Source organism: Struthio camelus, chromosome 11 (genome assembly GCF_040807025.1).
Source record: "Struthio camelus isolate bStrCam1 chromosome 11, bStrCam1.hap1, whole genome shotgun sequence".
Lineage (NCBI taxonomy): Eukaryota > Metazoa > Chordata > Aves > Struthioniformes > Struthionidae > Struthio > Struthio camelus.
In genome coordinates, this window is record NC_090952.1 from 3,406,952 (window position 1) to 3,426,556 (window position 19,605).

Sequence of the window (19,605 nt, forward strand, 5' to 3'; positions counted from 1 at the left end):
CCTTTATGTTACTCTTCAAAGGCACCCAATAGTTCAAGCCACAGATACTGAGAATTCTGCACTGGCAAAGGAACAACGCAGTTCTTGAAGCCAAAGATGAAGCCCCTTTCAGTGAGCTGGGACCAGAGCATTTCCTCCACAGGCTGTGGCCATGAAATACTTCCAGAGGTTAGGCAAATGTACCCATCTCGTAAAATATTTCCATCAAAAGGGCACATTAGGCTTCCTCCTCAGCTGAGGACCATAAGGGATGGATGGAAGAACCAACCCTTCCACCTGGGCCATGCATATGGTCCTTAAGGTGTCTTTCACAGTTAGTCCCCTGCTGGCACAGAAGCTAGGACTTGGAAGACTACTTCTGCATGCATTTCACCAGATCTTCATACCTAGCTGCTATCTCTGTTTCCTCTCTGAATTATTGCTTTTGGCTCCAGACCCCTGATGTACTTACTGGTTCTGAAAATCCATTCAGATGTGTGGGATGGACCTCAGTTGTTTGCAGGATGGCACTCTCACCATTGCCTGTCCCGAAATGCCTGCAGTCCATTGGCTTCAACAGAACTTGACCTTTGCTTGATACTCAAGCGTACCCTGAGATACTACGGTGAAACAGGATAGGGTTCCCTTTATGCTTAAAGCTAAACGCATGATTAAGGGTTTTGCTTAACTAGGGCACATACTGTGCCATCAGCACCCTAGCCATCTTAAATTTATTGCACATTTCTGAGACCCCTTATTAACGGGGAAGGAATTTGGGGACAACGTCCAACTACAAGTCGAACCATTTTTTCTCCATTCAGAACTTCAACTCTCTTCAGGGAAGCAAAGTGAAAATGGAGGGAACCATTTACCTTATTTTGCTTTTAGTAAAAACAATTTTACCTCCAGCTACTCTGACACTTTGCTTGCTTGGAGCTGCACCTGCTTTCTGCAGCTCCTGATGCTTGTGCGAGTGATTTCCTGTCCTGACCTCAAGCTTGTTGCTCAGTGTTCACTCAGGTTCTTTAGACTTCCTGTTTTTCTCTTAAACCTTTCATTTTACCAACAAACTATTTCCTGTTCTAAGATTTCTTGCGACTGAAATCCTGCAATTTATCCTCAGCAAGATGTAGCTGGTAAAGTCTTTGAGTGATTTTCCTTTCACTAACTTTATCTTCCTTTCTGTCAGCTTTCTGGATGGATGATGTGAACTTGTGCAAAAATCTCAAGAATGTTTCACTGAGATCTTTATATCTTACAGGTTCTCTCTAGAAAACGAGGGGTTATCTGGCTCTGATACTGACAGCTTTTCAATTGCATTCATTGAAAGTATTGTGCTTTCTTGGTTAACTTTTCAGGGAGCAGTGAGCCCTCTATTACTTTGGCTTTCAATCATTTTCCTTTAGCTGTTGCTCAAGTGCTATTATGAACGTATTAGTGAGTTGCAAAGCAATAGCGGGTGTAGTCAGTCTGATCTCAAGCCTGCCATCCTGTGTACTGCTGTACGTGAATGCCATCAGGGAGGCTGAAAAGCTGACGGGAGTGGAGAAATTGAGATAATTTGGTGAGGCATTGCATTCAAAGAGATGCTGTGGTGTTTTAGCAGCAAACTCCTTTCTCTTTTGTCACAGCCATGGAAGGAAAATAGTTTAAATGACTGTGGATGTGATTTCTACTTTCTCAACAATGTGGTTGAGCTGAAAGCTCCATTGCTGTCTAAGGACAAGAATTATTGCTGGTTTCATTTGTTTCAGTTGTTTGCAAAACAGCCATGTTGGATAACAGTAAATTTCGCATAGAAAACTTTCAAAGTCAGTATCCCAAAACTTATTGTTTTCCTCCAGTATATATTTTTATTTCTGTCTAATTCCTACTAAAATATTTGCATTAAATGCAACCGTTCAGTCGCAGCCACTTTGTTTATTCACTCACCACCTAGATCAAAGACTGTGATATCTACTGCTTTTGATGAGTGCTTATATAGGCATTAACTGATGTCTCCTCTCTGCTAGTGTTAAGTTTGATTTACAGTGAAAGTACAGGTCCAGGAATATTGGGTCTGATTAGGAAGTTGTGTGGGAACTTTTCCATTAAGAGTACTTTGGATAAAAAAATGCAGTTTGTGAGCAATCAGTGCATTCTTGCTGAAAACACTGCTTCTGCTAAGAAGACCTAAATAAACTATTTCCTTCTTGTATTGGGCTGATCCAAATCTGAGCATTTTAATACATCAGACTGAATCAAGTCATTTTGTTCCAGCCTGGCAGGGAGCTCAGTTTGCCTGAGCTTTCAGGAGATTGTAATTGGCCGTCTTCCTTGCCTTCTGTGCTTGGACTTGGAGGCTAGGCTGTGTTCCCTCTCCCATGAATCCTGTATCTGAGACCCCACGGTACTTTGAGCATTGCTTTTAAGGACGTTGCGAGGCTTTCTGCTCTGGGCTCTCATGGCTTGTCTGAGCCCCTTGGTTGGACAGGTCCTCTTGATTCAGTCACTTCCTTGCCACGCCTTAGTTTCCTCATCTGTAAAATGGTGATAATATTACTCTTCTCTTGTAAAATGTCTTGAGGTCCTGGAATGGTTTAAAGCTGGACATAGTGATTTCCTCAGGTGATTTTTAGTCATGTACTTCATAGCCATTCTTGTTCTGTTGAGAACTGAGTTCAGCCACATAAGTGGCATGACAAGGAGGAGTTTTTTTCCTCTTCTTAGGCTGCAAAACCAACAACTTTTAACTGGGGAGAACTTTCACATGCATGCACACACATTTCAATGAACTGCTTGCTAATAACGCATAGGAAGGGAATGCACACATGGTAATCTGGAGGAATAGCTCCACCTCAGGGACTGATGCTGCACCTGGGCTTCTTGTTCCCTCTATATTACCTCCTTCTATTTTCATATTTATTAGTGAATTAGTCTGGCCCCACAGAAGCTTAAAATGCAAGAGAGCAGGGCTTTCCCTGAGAATTAAGGAGCTGCTGGCTCATAATATTAATTTCCTAATGAATCAGAAGGTGGGTCAAACTTGTGTGGCATCTCCTCAGTTCTGACTCTGTGCCCTTTCCACAGCTGTCTGTTGGCCTCCCAGTTTCACACTCTGCATAGGGCATTTTCTGAGCAAAACTTTCCATCTGGGAGCAGCTCTAGGAAGTCAAGGGGGCTAGGAAAGCTGAGGCCAGTCTTTCTGCGAAAGTGTGTGCCCTCTTCTGCATGACTGTAGGAGACCAAATGGGAAGCCATGGGATGCTATGGGGAACTGAAGAATGAAGCGGAGGGGAAGCAGTGGCTGCCTGAGACCTCTTTCCCTGTGCTCTTTCACCATTAAAGGGTCCTTTAGGGAACTGAGGAGGGGCTGAGGAGGAAGGTCACCAAGGAGGAAGGAAGAGCAGCTGGAGGTCAGGCAGAAGTGGAAGGTGGTGAGCAGAGAACAGCCCAGGGGTGGAGGAGGAGAGATCCAAGAAGCATAAAGACATAGGAAGGCGAGTGCAAGCTGTGGGGATGGGATGCAGCCAGGGTGGTCACTGAGGCTGTGTTTCAAGCCCCACAATCTTTGCATGGGATAGGCAGCATGGTGTCCCCTTCTAGGCATACAGCTGAGGCAGGGAAAGAAGCCCCAGGCAGGAGGACTTGCTGCCTTTCCCTCCATTCCCAGGCTGCCTCTGCAACCCTGTGAGTCCATCTGAGCCAAGGTCACCCAGGCAGGGAGGCCTGGTGAGGCTCACCTGGAGCAGCCAGGGCTCTGCTTTCATTCTTGCAAAGCTCTGGACCCAGCATCACCCACTGTTTGGTGAGCACTGTGTCTCTACGTGCTTGAGCTGCTCAGACAGCATGGCAAGTTGCTTAGCTCAGTTCAAGCTGCATGCAGCTGGGCTGGCAAGTTGATTTGACCTCTGAGGGCTGCTATGCATTTGTACTGAGCTAGAGCCCCTGGAGTCCTCTGAGATGCCGGACACCCAACAGCCCCACTCCCAAACTGGTGCTGTGCTTGTTTTCTGTAGCTCAACCCCAGGCTTCCATGCTGCACTGATTTACTCTGTCATGGTATGCCCAGCATGTGCTGATTGTAGGGCACACTGGCTCAATTTGAGCATTGCACTGTTTAACTCAGCAGGGTGAGTTCTCAAGCTGTAAGTGTTGACATGATGTGTGCCAACAAAAATAATCAGGTAATGACTTGCTTGTAGCTGCTAACCCATGGTCCTGATCCTGTTGCTCAAGGTACCACACTGAGTTGGAACCAAATATTCTGATCAAAACATTGAGTTTTTTTCTTGGAAGAAGGAGCTCTCTTTTTAAAGAAATAAGGATATATGCCAGCTTTCTAATGTAAAGTCCATCAAAGATAATAGCTGCTGTTTGCACTGGAGCTTTGTAGCTTAATTTTTTTAAACACCTTTTTATATTACCAGTTTTGATTGTCTTCCACCATTGGAAATGCTGATATCTCCAAGTCCCGATGTGCTGTGCAGCTGTTCCTAAACCAGAGTAATTTAGGCTTCCTCCATCACTCAGTGCCATGCCTAAGAGTAGCTGGGCCTAGCATACATGCTAGGATGCCAATGACCTCCTTCTTGCTCGAGTTCGATAATGATGTAACTGCACTGGTCAGAATAACTTCATTGCTGATATATAGTCACATAAATGCCACTGCCAGTCACCTAATAGATGCTTGTGCCATTCACTTTGGTCAGTGAACCGATATGTCAGGCAAGAGTTTGGAGCCTGGACTAAGTATCTTGAATAGGAGGCATGCCTCTGCAGCAAGCTGAACTTTGAGGTCGTTTGCTTCAGAGTGACTTGAATGGAAAATTCTCCAGGACCTTCAAGTGATGATTTGAATTGCAATTTAGTTTCCGGCCTTACTTCGGGCCTTACTGGGCTGGTTGCATAGGAGTGTCCTTCTTACACTAGGCAGGCATTCTGACCAGGCCCTTCTGGTCTCAAGTCTATGAGAACTATTTAACACTCATGTTGACTGCAAGACAACAGAGACCCATATCCAGCATAGGGATAATGCATTTTACCAATGTGCCATGAACTTACGTGTGAATCAGTTCTTTAGCATGTTTCTTTTTCTCAGTAGCTGCAACACAGTCTGTGGTGACTAGCAAGCGTCAATGTGAGGCACATAACTCCAGCTTGCTGTTGCATGTATACATGTATACATCATATACATCGCCATGACTTCTCTTTGGACCTCACTGGAAAAAGATGTGTTCAACCCTCAGAACAAGAGGCTGCTGGAAATGGTTCGTGTTTGGAAGACAGGGAAGAAGAAAAAGATGTCCGTTCTCTGTGTAGTAGGTAAGAAACCCAGGGATGGCTGGGAGACTGGTTGAGTTGCAGATCCATGAGTGTTTCTTGCAGCTGTGCTCAGAGACTTTGATTTCTGATGGGCCTTTGCCTAATTTTGGAGATGTTTGACTTCTATTTGGAATGCAGTATTTTAAGATTTAATTAAGGAAACCTGAATCCAAACATAGGAGCTTTTGTTACGTCAGTATAGTATGTCAAGAACTGGCAACAAGAGCACAAGTATCCTTTTGGATGCATTACGATCTTTATCTGCCTAGAGAGAGTTAGGATCTGTAGCAGGGCTTCCTCCATAATTGAAAGATTTTTTTTATTTCCATTTGTGTTAAATCTGTCCTTAGAGGTCAGGAACAAACCTCTTCTAACATGATACATAATTACAGCTTCGTTCTATCTCTCCAGAGTTTTGCTGGAAGTTTCAAAAGGACCCAGATGTCTCAGGAACACTTATCTATTTGATCAGGATCCAAAGTTGCAAGTGCTTTGGGAAATTTTACATCTCCTTCGGTCTATGCATTTCTAGTTGCTTCATCGCTCTGCAGCACCCGAGAAGTTCTTAGTGTAGCTTTTTTGACTAACTTATAGGGGAGAGGCTTTCCTGCCAATGAACATCTAGATAGCATAATCACCAGTAGGATTCATTGCAGATAATCTTAGACGTAGTGTTTGACCTAAGTGACTTGCCTCAACTCCCTCTATAGTCAGTGGAGGGCAGAAGGAGTATCTCTAAGGGGAGAAATAGCACTTTCTGAAATATCACTTGTGCCTTGTGTATAGCGCAATGGCCTGATTTAAAACTCATTGAAATTATAGGAAGTCCCTCCATTGACTTCAAAGTACTCTGGATTAGACCACAGAGAGCACTTCCCACATGGCAAAATTCAATAAATAGAAAAGCTAGCAGAATCCTTGCATCAACTCTCAGTACAGTGGTCATTGCCCATAAGGCAGCCACAATGCAAAAATCAGTGTCCATGTGTCTGTCTGTACCTATCCAATCAAAGCGAACAGCTGTGTAGCGGGCTAAAAACAATACCATGTTCTTGTTTTGTTTTGTTTTTCTACCCTCATCCTCAGTGGATGCCTGGAGGCCAATGAAGCCATTTCTAGTGAAGGTCAAGGTAGACCGAGGAGAGCAGTACAAGACAGCCAACAGGTGGCCTTTAGCAGAGCTGAAGCTGGTAGATGGCAAGACTCTCAATCAGGTAGGATGTACCTTTTGTGTCAAAGCACAGAACTGGTCATGGTCGGGGGGAGAAAGGAATATGAAGCCGGAGAGACACAGGCCCAGATCCATAAGGGGTTCTGGGTGCTCAAGTCCTCTGGAGGTCAGCCCATGTGTTTGGATGGAGGGAAGAGGGCTAAGGGGGCCTCATGTTTAATCTAGTAATGAACCAGACTGAATGACACTAATTTGGAGGAAATAATCACCAATGAAAAAATTTAAAAGCCCTCTGCCTTTCCTCAGAGCTGCTTTTCAGAGTATGGTGAACAGAAGTTTCTCCATCCCTGGACGGTTCCTCAACCCTATTGAAGTGCTTTCTGACTTCTCATTTCCGTCATCTATCCAGGGAGATGTGTGTGCCCAAGAGGCTGGAATGACTTCCTCTCTCCCAATTCATCCTTCTCTTTCTCTAAGTTAGGAAATGTCGTACTGACCAGATGCCAGAGTAGGGTGAGCAGTGAGTGGGTGATTGTTGCATTGACATAGCTACCATTAAAATCAATGGGCAGACTCCCCTTATCTTCAGGGACAGTTGTCTCAGCCAGGGATCTTCCAAAGCTCTTTGCAGCAACCCTCATTTGGAGGCTGGAGAGATGGGCTCTGCACAGCACTGTTCTTGTCAGGTCTCCAGCATTTGCAGAACACATTGTCAGGCCCATCTGTCGATCCATGTTGACAAAGCTTCCTGACAGACATTTGCGCAGGGTATTTAAAGATTAAATGAAGGCATTTAGTGAAAGAAAGATTATAGAGAGCTGGAGTTAGGGGGTACTATGAGTTTGCACTTTTAGGGTGACATTAAGTTGTTTGGGAAAGAAAGCGTGGACAAGATATCCCCTTTCTTCTGCTGGGGCTGGCAGAGCGTCATTAAAGTTGTTATAATTAGTTTTTTTATTAGTGTGAATGTTCTGAAGCCTTGGCAAGGTGCCTGGGATTTTGCAAGCATAGAAATAAATGAGAAAAAGAACAGCTTTCCAGCTCTATATCCAGGACAAATAAAGTGCAGCTGCATAGCATGCCTGAAAGGAAAATCGCTCTTGCGGGTTTGCAGGGCACCTTGATCCTACAGGTAGAACTAAACTGCTATTCCATTGTCTTATGTCTTTCTATGCACAAAGAAATAGATACTTTTATCCCACCTGAGTTTTCTTTCAGCAGATGAGCCTGACTGCACCAAGTCTTCTAAACTACCTTGGCTCCTGAGGAGTTAGCAATAGATACCTCCAGATCTTTCAGTCCTCTCCCCCTTATTTGAAAGCCCAGAAACATAAAGCAATCATATTTTATCTTAAAGTGTTTTGTATTTTTGACACCCCTCCCACTGGGAGGCAAATGGATAACTTTGATGTCCTGAGGGCTAAAGACTTCTTACAACTTCCAGGCTGTATTTCCAACTACACCACCTCTGCTTGTTCTTGTGCCAGGCCTATCCTTTAGATTAGATGGCTCTTCCCCCTTGCAGAATTATTTTTAGATTTCAGTCACCTCCCCTATTAACCTTTGTTCTGGTAGGCTAAGTGGACCAACCTCTTAGTCTCCTCTTGTGTGTTAATTTCTCTGTTTCCTTCCTCAGGACAGGAGCTGTCTTCATTGCCTCTTTCAGGCTAAATCCATCCTTCTTGAATACAGATGATCAGAATGGTCACTGCCATTCCTAAAATGAGATCTGCTCTCCAGCTGCAGTCAGTGCACAAGATCCCATGCAGAGGAGAGGCTGGAGCTGTAGGCTGCAACCAGGACAAGTTGACATATCTCAGGACCCCAGAACGGAGACTCCAGTACAAGGCAAACTCCTCAAGTCAGCACAGTCCCTCCCTGTTGCATGGCCTGACAGGTCCGTTAAATGAAAGAAGGGCCCTCCTCTGTTGCCATGCATAGAGTAAGGACTACAGCCAAATGCCAGCTTATGGGTCAATACATACATTAAGGACTCGGTCATCAAGCCTCCTTTGGTGCACCAGGGAGCCCTCTGTCCCCTGGGACCAAGAAGGGCTTGATACTGCAAGTCCAGAAGTGTTTAAAGCTACAGCTCCCATGACTAACAGTATTAATATTTATGAAGCGATTAACAGATGCCTCCCTGCTTTAATAGCTCCTCATAAGGCATACTATAAACCACACTCACTGTAATTCCTCCCCCAGACATCACAGCTCCATGCTGTTCCAGGGGCCGCTACCAAGCCTGCAAAGCAGTGTGGGGGCGAGGTGTGTTGCTCTAAGGTGTTTGGAAAGCAAGCTTCAAAGCACTGTAGGGCTACACAAATCCTCATAAAGTCTATGTCTGTTATTATGATTAGTATCAATAGTAATAAGCGCAGCTTCTAAGGTCTTCAGAAGATGAGATCAGGCTATGCTGCATTGCTAATGAGATGGTGCAGGAGGGCATTTCTTTCTGTGGGATGCTCCTTCTTTAAGCAGCCTCCCTTATTCTCTCCACTCACATATACCAGTTAGTGGTAAATACTAGCTCTCCCATGGCTGGAGTTCCCTTCCATGAGGCCACGTCCTTTGGGCATAAATATATAGATAATGACATGTAAAAATGTAAATGTAAATGTGAATGTGAAACAGTGTGGGGAAATGCCAAGGGCACTCTTTCCAGGCCGTGCTCCTGTTCTCTCAGGTGACTTTCTGGAGAAGCTAGGGCTAGGGCGCAGTCGCTGCAGCACAGGGAATGAGGTAATTTCCATTGCAGCAACTTCAGGAGCGCAGAACTTCAAGAGCTCCTGGGCAACGTGCCCTAGGTGACCCTGCTTGAGCAGGGCAGTTTGGATTAGATGATCTCCAGAGGTGCCTTCCAACTCCAACCATTCTGTGACCTCTCACATCCCAGAGAAGACTCTGGATGAAAGAGCATCCCTGAGATTTGTGTTAGGACTGGAGGGAGAAGCTGGACTCTCCCCTACTTCTTGGTCAGACTAGGCCACTGGTTCCCTTGCCTTGCAGAGAATAGGCTATCCAGACTGGAGAGGAAGACATAGTCCTGTCAGTGATGTCAGGTAACAGAGGCTTCATGAGCCTGGAGTTTTGCAGAGGTTAACATCACTTTCTCTGAGCTCCTGAATAACCTGAGCCATTGCATTTCATTGTAGTAACCTCAGGTTCTCAGGAAACCAAACACAGGGGATGACCACACTCCTGGGTGTGGACATGTTTTTTATGTCCATGTGGGACATAAAAATGCTCACAAGGCCAGTATGACCCGGTGAGTACCTCCTCCTGGCCATAAATCTGTCTATGTTAATAAGGAGGACATATCAACCAAGAGTCAGACTAAAAGAGTGTATGGCCCATGCCAGAGCTCCAGCTTCTGCTTTTTTCCAGTCTGTAACTCCATCCAGCCCCAGTTCACATGAAGGTGAAAGCAAGCCCCTAAATCCAGACTGTCACTAGCTGGGAAAAAACCTGTCTGGGGCCAGGCTGGTGCCTTGTGGGGCCTGACCATGTGCGACAGCCTTAGGGGTGGAGACTCCAGCAGGCAGTGTGAAACCATCCTAACCTGTCTGCTCTGCACTGAGATGGGGGCTCTGAAACTATTAGAAAAGCATCTGAGGCACCAGCTCCTGTGTACAACTGTGTTGGCACACTTGAGTCTTTGTGTCAGAAGAGGGCACCCTGGCATCCTTTTCTTCTTCCTTATGGTTCCCAGAAATTTTCTTCTCCAGGCTTGCAGATAAGCTGGAGTCAGCCCTCTAAAACCTACATTTAGAGCAGCTACTGCTTTGGACCAAGTGACTGGAACAGGGTGTTTGGGGGGGGCTGGCTTGCTTTTTCCTCCTCCTTCAGTGAGGTCCATGCCAGATGAATTCTTCCAGAGTAACTCTGTCACTGTAGAAAGCAAACATTTTCCTGAAAAACTGCCCTTCCACTGGTAGAAATGGGACCACTGGGATATGTTATGTGAAGCATGCATGTGAAGTCCCACAGTGCTGTGGGGCGATGTCAGGACAGAGCTCGTGGAGAACTGTTTCTGAGTTTTCTCCAGATGTTCTCAGTTCTTGAGTGAAGAAAGATTTGAGATTCCAGGTTGGATGAGGATTGCAGAAGGGAATTTCTGCAGTGGGAGGCAAGGTGGGTGCTGGGCTTACTCTGAATGCTTAACTCTAAGTACTTTGAGCTTTCTCATTCAGCACATCATTGTGCTGCAGAGCTTATTGCTACAGGATGTGTAGATGCTATGTATAACTTCAACACTATGTATAACTTCAAAAAACCTTTAGATGAAACTGGGGACAGTAGGTCCTTCAAGGGTTGTTGAACAGAGTGCTGCAGATATAACCTCTGGCTCAGCAAGATGCTAGGTCACAGGCTGCTGGAAGCTGGCAGAGAATCCTGAGGGCAATATAACTGTGGACTTGCCCTTTGAATGCTTTTCTCCCAAGCATCTGCCACTGTCAAAATTCATCAGTGTTCATATACCAAAACCTGCAGTAAAAGGTGGGAGATTTATATAATCTGAAAAGAATCCAGTATACTGGAATAGGATATTGCGACTGGCTGAATGCTTGGTCTGGCCCACTATGGGTGTTCTGCTGTCTGCTTCTAGTGTCAAAATTTCTGTGCATCCTTTAATTTTCAGTGATTGTATCATGCCTGGTGCAAGGTGCCATGAACACGCCTCTCAAATCCTATCTATTTGCCCTGGGATAGCAGTCCGGGGAAAGAGGTCTTTATCCGCAGGAAAGCAACACAAGGAAATAGCAACTGTGAAGTGCTACTAACTAGAGAAATCATCTGCTGTCAGCTTGGAAGTACAAAGTATGTCAAGGAATTCATTATTTGAAAGAAATCAGATCAAACATCTGCCTTCAATTACACTGGGCATAGTACAGCTGGTGTCCATTGTATTGGTGTTGCTGGGGGTGCTGGGGACAATAGCTCATTTTCAGTCCTCCAGCAGATCTGTTCCTGACTACACCTTTGCAGCTCCACCAAAATCAGTCTAGTCATTGGCACGATACGGCGGGGCAAATGAGAGGAGGAAAAGTAGCGAAGTGAGAAGGAAAATCTGAATTGTCAGAGACTTAACTTTAAAATCTTTGTCGGCACGGTGTTCCTTTCCTGTGACTAGAAATGCCAGCTCTGCCTGTAGCACCTGGTCTCCCTGTAGCCACCATCCTAAGAACGGTAGGCTGGGCTCCCTGCTGTGTAGCCTTTGGGAGGTGTCAGGATTGTCTCCCTAGGTGAAGGGGTCAGAGCAGCACGGAGTCTCCTGCAACAGCTAAACCCTGTGCCAGTCTGCGTTTGCAACCTGGCCTCCCAGGGCCACTGAAAACTCCAAAGCTTGAAACTGTAGCATCGGGGTGTTGCTCACCCTCTCCCACCTCCTTCAACCTACAGGTGCGTTTCCTCCTGCTGCGCAAGTTGTTTTCACAATATTTGCTTGGCTGCCATTAAAATGGGTTGCAAACCTATGTTAAGTGTATGCGGTATGGCAAGTGCCTTCTAATTGCTGAGGAAATTAACTGTTGACATCTAGGCAAGCCTGGATTTTGATCTGCAGTTTGATAAGGTTTACAAGTGGACTGCTAGCAGCTTTGATGAGAAGAAAGTCTTTATCAGATGCTTGTGGAAGCTGAACCACCGATTCCTCTCCAGTCATATCACATTTGTGAATGTCTCTTCCTGTATAGTAGAAGGTAATTATGTTTCCTTATCACTCTCACTCAGAGTGGGTTTTTTTACATCGTCACTGTATTCCTGTTTTCTATCAGTAGATTTGATTGGAAGATGCCTGCTCATCTCTGAAATGTTTCTCAGCTTTGTTTGACAAACATGCAAATGCATCCCTGCACACTCCCCCAGAGAGGTCAGCAAGTGAAAACACAGGCAGAATTCAAATTAAATGTCCATTTTGTGCCCTTTACAAAGCTAACCCTTTATCCCATCCACATCTTTGCCTTGCTTGCTCCATGCCGTGATTTTATTCTAACTGATCAGCAGACTGAGACCACTGGACTTGCATCACTCGTGACCCCAAAGTGAATTTGATGAGACCCCTCTAGGAGAGCAGGGCTAATAAGAGGATATAACTAGAAGTCTGTGGTCACGTCCATCTCTCCCTCTGTCCATGCAGGGAGACAAAGACGCCAAGAAGATAGGAAGAACACTGCAGAGACTGAAAGTCAGGAAGAGCTCAGTGCATACCAGGAGATGACCCCAAAGGAAGCAGCTGATATGTTGAGGCTGATGGAAGAGTATGAGCCCATCGTGAACAATTCTGTGGCCTTTGCAGAGCAGCTAAGCAATGATCTCCATGTGTTGGATGAGGTAAGGGGGTCAAGGACTATGATTCGACAGAAAAAAATATTACCTAGCATAAAGAGGAACCGGACTGAGCCACCAGCTGCCAGCAACTCTTCTCTTTAAGCATTTGATCTGAGAAAAAGTCATCTTGGTGATGTAAAACTTCAGCTCAAAAGGCATCTCACACTGAAGTTAGGAGGACATCACTGCTCACTTCTTGAGGGTCAGTGTTTGTCCCAGTGTGTGCTCTCCTGGGGCTGCCTGTCTCTTGCAGGGGCTAAGCCAGTAACTCTTTAGGGACCTGCTCTCGGAGCCCCACAAGCCTACAGCATAAGCCATTCTTTTTGGCTAAGGAGCTCAAAGGCACGTCTGCTGCAGCATGCAGCTCCCGGCAGGAAAATGCTGAATCCCAGTCTGATCTCAGCATCTGTATTGCAGAGACGGAGTGCAGTTGCTGTAGGGTATCAGACCAACATTGGTGAGCTTCTGTTATATCCAGCAGTGAGAGTTTGGGGAGATACTTCCCAGCCACAGCCATCCAGACAGCGTGGAGAGCTCAGGAAGGCCCAGGTGCATTCTGTTGGAGGTGGCCAGGTGATAGGCTGGGGCCAATGTATACTGCAGCCTGGCAGCTGGACGCCAACATGTCCCTTTTTGCTGAATTTACCTGTCCTTGGACACTAGCTTGAGTGGCCTCTTTCCAATGACTGCAGAAGGAATATAGAGACTGACTGACTCAGCTGTAGACATCTCAGGCAGATGAAACCCACAGTCAGTTTTGCAAAGAAGGAGAATAAAAATAGTGGCACAGGCCCAGCTGCAAGGCAGGATATGGATGCCAGTCTGTACATGGACATGTGCTTGAGGACATCAGAGTCTTTGTTATGGGGGATGACAGAGAAGTGATAGATCACTGGAAAAAGAGGAAGAGAGAGGGACTGGCTTTTACTCAGCAGCAATTTTTCCCATTTAAGAGTCTGAACAGTGGAAGCCCAAGAGGTAGAAACCATGAAATGAGGAACTGTATAGAATTACAATTTCTGAGGGCTGTGCAGGGATGGGTTAAGGACTAACAGTGAAGTAAAATGAAGGGGAGCTTTCTGGACTGGCTGAAGGGGAGCTTTCTGGACTGGCTGAAGGAGGCAGATGAAATTGGGGAGCTCTAAGATCTCATTCTGATTGCAGAGAAGGTCTAGGTGGGCCACTCAGGCAGCATGAATTAGGCCCATCAGTTCTGTAGTCACCAGTGGAAAAGGAAGTTGTCCTAGGGCACTGCCTCTGGCCCTTACTGCTGGGTCTACAGGCTGTGCCTCCAGCACAGTCAGCGTTCAGCAGGAACCTGGAGCAATCCCACAGCCTTAACCGAGTCTGGAAATAATATACAGGAACTGTCCTGAGGTGAAAATGCGGTGAATGCGTCCATGCTGTGTGTGTTCCCCTTCCTGTCTGCAAAGCTGCAGTTCAGCCCACAGGCCAGGGTGTCCCCTGTGGAGGGCTAGCCTGCCAGAGACATCTGGGCACTGAGAGCTCCCTGGGCTCGGGCCAAACCCATGGCCAGGTCTGCAGCCTGCGGTGTGCACAGTCCACTGCGGCCCTCAGCAAGCAGGACACGTAGAAGCAACGGGTACGAGTCTTTCTCTTTGCCATGAGGGAAAAGAAGTGAGAGCTACCACAGATGCATCAAAAATGCTTGTCCTGTCTGGGCTCTACTTGAGCTTGTGCACATTAGTTACCTTGGGAAGCTGAGGACAGAGACCAGCTGGGTAGGAAGGACAAAGTCTGCTGAGTAGGGAGGAAAGGGATGAAAGTACATGTAAAAAGTGGGGGGTGATGAAGAGCAGAAAGGCTGGTCTGACAGGCGGGATTCCTGGGAAAAGGAGAAAGAAGCAATGATGATCCCTGCTGAGAGAAAGTCAGCAGCTGGAGAGGATAAAAACAGAACTGGAAGAAGATAAAAAAGTAAAAGATAAACTGTAACAGGAAGGGACAATGGAGAAAGAACACCTCGTTTTCAGACTAGTGAGCTCTCTTACCCCTATTAGAGTTGCCGTATTTTATTGCATATTTCTGGAAAATAACTTGTCTCTTTGAGTGATGGAGTAAAATACTGAGAAAGCTGCTTTGAGGCCTTGTGTCACATTAGTATGACTGGGTCTAGGATTTTATAGCTAGGCAACTGAAGAACAAAGGGAAAAAATAAGCCAGAGGAAATACCCTAAAATGTACTAGAAATCATAAATCCTGAATCCTACCTCCTTAAGCACCAATATTTGCTCTATTCCCAAAATGTATTTCTAAATACACTTGGAAATGTAGTAGGTAATCTGAAAAGCAGAACTCCTGACATCTGTTCTGAGACAGACTTACTGCTTGCTCTTAGCAAGTCATACAGGCACTTTGCAATTTGGTTTCCAAGTTGTAAAATACCCTACAGGGGTAAATAATAAATCTCTTTTAAGTTCTTTGAGATAAAAGGTGCTGTCAAATACATTGTTTTAAAGCTCTCTAATGAATAAATGTCACTTACTGTTAATACAAATTAATTAATAGGACATTTCTATTTCTGAAGATTAATCTAGGATATTAAGGGTTATTAATGCTAATACATTAGACTAGGACATGCATATATTTAAATATTTTTCACCACAGCACAGCAATAACACCTTGCCCTTCTTTTACAATACTAATAAGCCTCTGCTAACCGATCTCTTCTGGGGATTGTGAAACATTTCGCAAACAGTAAGGAAGTGCTTATTTGCTTTGGAGTGAATAAAAGCATGGCCTTTGCACCTGGGAGGCCCAGAGCTCTGATTTTCACATTGGTATTCCTACGTACTTCCAGGTTCCCAGCACCCGCTGAAATGCACGCAGATTTCTGCAACTTTGCACCGTGTCCAGCAGGAGAGTTATTACCATTACCTGAGCAGTAATTCTCTGGAGAGCCCTTCTGCAGGCAGTTGCCCTGCCAATTTCATCAGTGCTGCTTTGCTCCAGGCAAACCCCTGTGGGTCTGTAAAGTCCTAATAAGACAATCTGAAGGCACAGCAGTGACAGGTTTGTGGCTATGATTTAGGAGCACTTAATAAAACACGGCGATCCAGGCTGAACCCATGGTCATGGGCCGGAATCCCTGGCGTAAGGCTGGAAGGCACCTCCTTTGTCATGGGAAGGTGTAATCCACGCTTTGGCAGAGAGACCGGAGCAGCCAGATCCCGTTCTGGGCTGCAGAGTGGCTCTCACACGTTCCAGTAGCACCTCTCCTGGGGCCAGCCCTCCCCCAGGCCTGCCACTCAAGAGCCAGCTGGAGATATTGTCTTGTGAGGCTGTGTCTTTGTACCGCTTTAGATCAGGGGCTACCAGCTCATCTTGCAGCATAGCAGCAGTGCAGGCGGTACCTGAAAAAGAGAAACTCCTTATCACGGGGGTTATAGATCCCCAGCATCTACTGTGCAGAAGTCCTGATTGCAGAGATAGAGATATATGCTTAACTCAGAGCACAGGACTAGTTCCAAGTCATGTTAAGCAGGCAGTCAGGAATGATTCTTGACTCACCAGATCTTCATGTTAGTTATGACAGCAAATAACCAGGGAGCCATCTCAGTGAGCAGTGGTTACCTGCCACATAAGCAGGAGCCTCTTTCAGAGAATGGCACTCATCTGGTCAATAAGCCCTCTTTTTTCCTTTGGAGATGATGATCTGTGTCTTTGCCATCGTGAGACACCTGTGCAGCACTTGGAAAGAGAGGCATGACTTGGATTGACAAGATTCTTCTGACAAGATACTTCTGTCCTTCCAAGCATTCTCCATTGGAGAGCTGAGCATGGGATTTACTGAGGGGCACAGATGCTTCTGTTGTTGTTGTCTTTCATTTAATGAAAAAGTCATCAGCCAATGGAAGTATCAGCAAAGATAAGCTTGTTTAAATGCATTGTTAACAGAGAGAAAAATAGCAGACTGGAAGCTTCAAGCCTCCCAGGACCATGTCTTTTGATTACGTTCTTTGATATCCCGTATGGTACTCAGGCCGTGAAAATGATACAATTAACGTTTGGAAGTCTCTAGAGGAGCTTGTCAGCAATGATTAACACACAGTTAAATGTCTACCACCGGTCAAAACAAATGCCTGAGACCTCCCTAGGCAAATAGCACCTTCAGTTTTCATATTTGAGACATGTATATGTTTATGTTTCATGCGTGATTTAACTGTTTATTAATTCCACTGTCAGAGCAGCTCAGTTGAGCAACAAACTGGCAGCAGTCTCAAAGCCTGTGCTGACTGTTTAGTGCACTGTGACAAGCGCTTGTATGGCCTTTGGCATGGCTCTGGTCCTGGTAGCAATGCAGAAAACATGTAGCTTCTTGAGGGTTACAATGACAGGAAGTCTGATTTAACTTAGGAGGGGGAGCATCAGGATCTTTGACTCTGTTTTACATAACTATGAAAGCCCTAAGGGAGATGGAGGTGATCAAACTGTGGTACAGCGCCCTCTTCTCCATTTTACAGGCCAACCTTAGGGCCATTATCTCTTCTGAGAATCAAGTGACACAGCTGATGGACTCCATTGACGAGGCCCTGGCAGAGGTGGCCAGAGTGGAGGACACCTTGCAGGTCTACGATGAGCTACTGGGAAGCGTGAAGCAGCAGATGGACCACATCTACCAGGAGAACTCCTTGCTACATCGTATCGTCTCCAACAAGACGAGGCTGATGGATGAGATCCTCTTCCTCGCGGTATGTGGCAAAGGCACAAATCTTCAACCTGTTGAATCTATGAGAAAAGCTTCCAGTGAACCTCAAACACCCTGAAAACTATTATCTGTCTGCAAAGGGTGTACAGCTCCTCTGGCCTAGAAATGGGGGACTCTGTTGTCTTGATAATGATGGCCACACAGCTGGGATGAGCTACAGATAGACTGGCAGAAGACATGATGTATAGCATCCTCACTGTGGTACTTTGCTGCCAAAGAGTCCCCCAGTTTTCATGGACGATATGTGCCTTAACCTATGTAGCTAAGGGCCTTTCATCTTCAGCTCTGTCACCTTTCACTTGTGATCTTGCAATCTGCCTTTCACTGGCATCATTGTGACCTTCCTGGTCAGGTTGAGTGGGTCCTGATGAAAAGTATATCGTTACTATGAGAAAAGGACTCTATGTTCTCCTTGCTGCACTGGAGAGGAGCTCAGGAGATCTTATTTGCTTAGGGAATCCGTTGCTTCTCTTCCCACTGGTGAGAGTTTTCCCTTTCCTTTTCTCTCTTTCACTTTCTTCCCTCGCCCTTTAAAAGTAACTTTACTGTTAAGTCAATGTCTGCCATCAGCTAAGGACCCCGTAAATACATTTTTGTGCATGTTAGTCTGTCTCAGCGTCCTTTAAGGTGCTTTTCTTTGCAGCACCTTATAGCCGCAGAGACACTGGCCCGAGGACCGGCATAGTCAATGCAAAGACTTCTGAGGAGCCCTGGGAAGATGGGAAGGCAAATTACTTTCAAAAGAAATGTGCCATAGGTGCAAAAATTGTGTTATTATAGCACAGCTAATCCTAACTTCCCCTTGGTATGGTGACTGCTATACCATTAATCTTTTCATTTCTGAGTAGCACAAGCTGCATTTTCCTAAACTTTTTCTTGGAGCATTTTTCTTATTTTTAGTGGGTAAAGCTTCTATTTTCTCATTCTTATGGGATGCTGCTGCCTTTGCTGAGCTTGTACCATATCCAGAGTTGTGAGGCTATAGTATATGGATGGGGTCCTGGAGGGCAAAGGTTAATGTCCTCATGAGCCAGGGTGCACCAACAGGCTCGTGTGGGTACGGTGTTACAGTGTGGGTTACAGACCCTGTGGGGTACAAGTAAGAGGTTGGCCTTGCATAGGACACCCCTGCCCAGAAAGCTGGAGGGGGGGGTGTGTGAAAAGCTAGATATGCTATACCTGCTCTCTTATGGCTTTGTTGTTAGACTCACCTTGATCTCAGCAAGGAACACTGTGAGGCCCTGAGCCGAGGAGATCTTTCCAGCCCCAGCAGAGTAAAGGCCTGTATTGCTGCAGCAGAAGCTTTATCTGGCTGCATGAACATTCGGATACCGCCTGGTAAGTAGAGGGCAGATATCTGTGTCTGCAACCAGCAGAGCCATAGGCTCATCAGCCAACTGTGCTGCACACACAGCACCTGTACTGCCCGGCTCTTGCAGGAACTCACTGAATCACTGAAATAGGAGGCCTTGGTGGAGGTGGTGTTTCCAGGGATTACCTCACACACTTCCTAGGCAGCCCTAAGGTTGCCTGAGGCGAAGCAGAAAAGAAATAGAAAGAAGGCATATGTCTGGGAAGTTAAGCAGTGCCTGTGATGCCAAGGGCAAGTTGCTCACTCCCTTGCTTGTCAGTCTTCTCTGATGGGAAACTGGCTGCAGGGAAGGACCCTGCATCTTAGCTGGAGCTTCTGGCTGCTCCGGACTTCCCCTGAGCTGCTATTTCTCTCATTACCCCATATGAAATAACGTTCACTGTTCTGCTCACTTTCTTTCCTGAAGACAGTGATGCAAGTTTGTCTAGGCCCTGAGGGCACTAATAGGCCTTGCTGTCCCTGACCAGCCTTACGTGGGACCCCCACTCCCACCCCCTGCCAATTTCAGCTCAGCCCTGGGCCTTTTGTCCCTGCCTGAGCTTCCTGATAGGTGTATGTGCCCACAGCCCTTTCTCCGGTCCTGTCCCCTTTTCCTCCTGATCAGGCTCCCTGGTTGTCCCCTGGATGTGGTTCATCACCTGCCTTGTCTGGGGTTGTCAATGGACCCTGTTATCAGCACCTGACTCTGTGCGCCATGTTCAGAGTCTGCACGCTTGCGCT

The 19,605-nt window shown here is 46.1% G+C and overlaps 1 protein-coding gene across 7 annotated transcripts in view; it reads left to right on the forward strand.

Moving 5' to 3' along the window:
• The first annotated feature begins 1,013 nt into the window (after nucleotides 1–1,013).
• The window catches only part of LOC104154208 (exocyst complex component 1), a 40,632-nt gene continuing 22,040 nt past the window's right edge, over nucleotides 1,014–19,605 (forward strand). For 2 of the 7 annotated variants that reach the window (XM_009690505.2, XM_068956776.1), the window contains exons 1-7: nucleotides 1,024–1,115; nucleotides 5,060–5,283; nucleotides 6,370–6,497; nucleotides 11,997–12,156; nucleotides 12,594–12,787; nucleotides 17,269–17,496; nucleotides 18,719–18,851. In XM_009690505.2, coding sequence (XP_009688800.2) covers nucleotides 5,160–5,283; nucleotides 6,370–6,497; nucleotides 11,997–12,156; nucleotides 12,594–12,787; nucleotides 17,269–17,496; nucleotides 18,719–18,851 — 967 coding nt within the window. In that variant the 5' untranslated portion in view covers nucleotides 1,024–1,115; nucleotides 5,060–5,159. Of the gene's footprint in view, nucleotides 1,116–5,059; nucleotides 5,284–6,367; nucleotides 6,498–8,090; nucleotides 8,352–11,996; nucleotides 12,157–12,593; nucleotides 12,788–17,268; nucleotides 17,497–18,718; nucleotides 18,852–19,605 lie in introns of those variants that run through there. The other 5 variants (XM_009690495.2, XM_068956778.1, XM_068956779.1 and 2 more) reach the window with 5 other exon arrangements.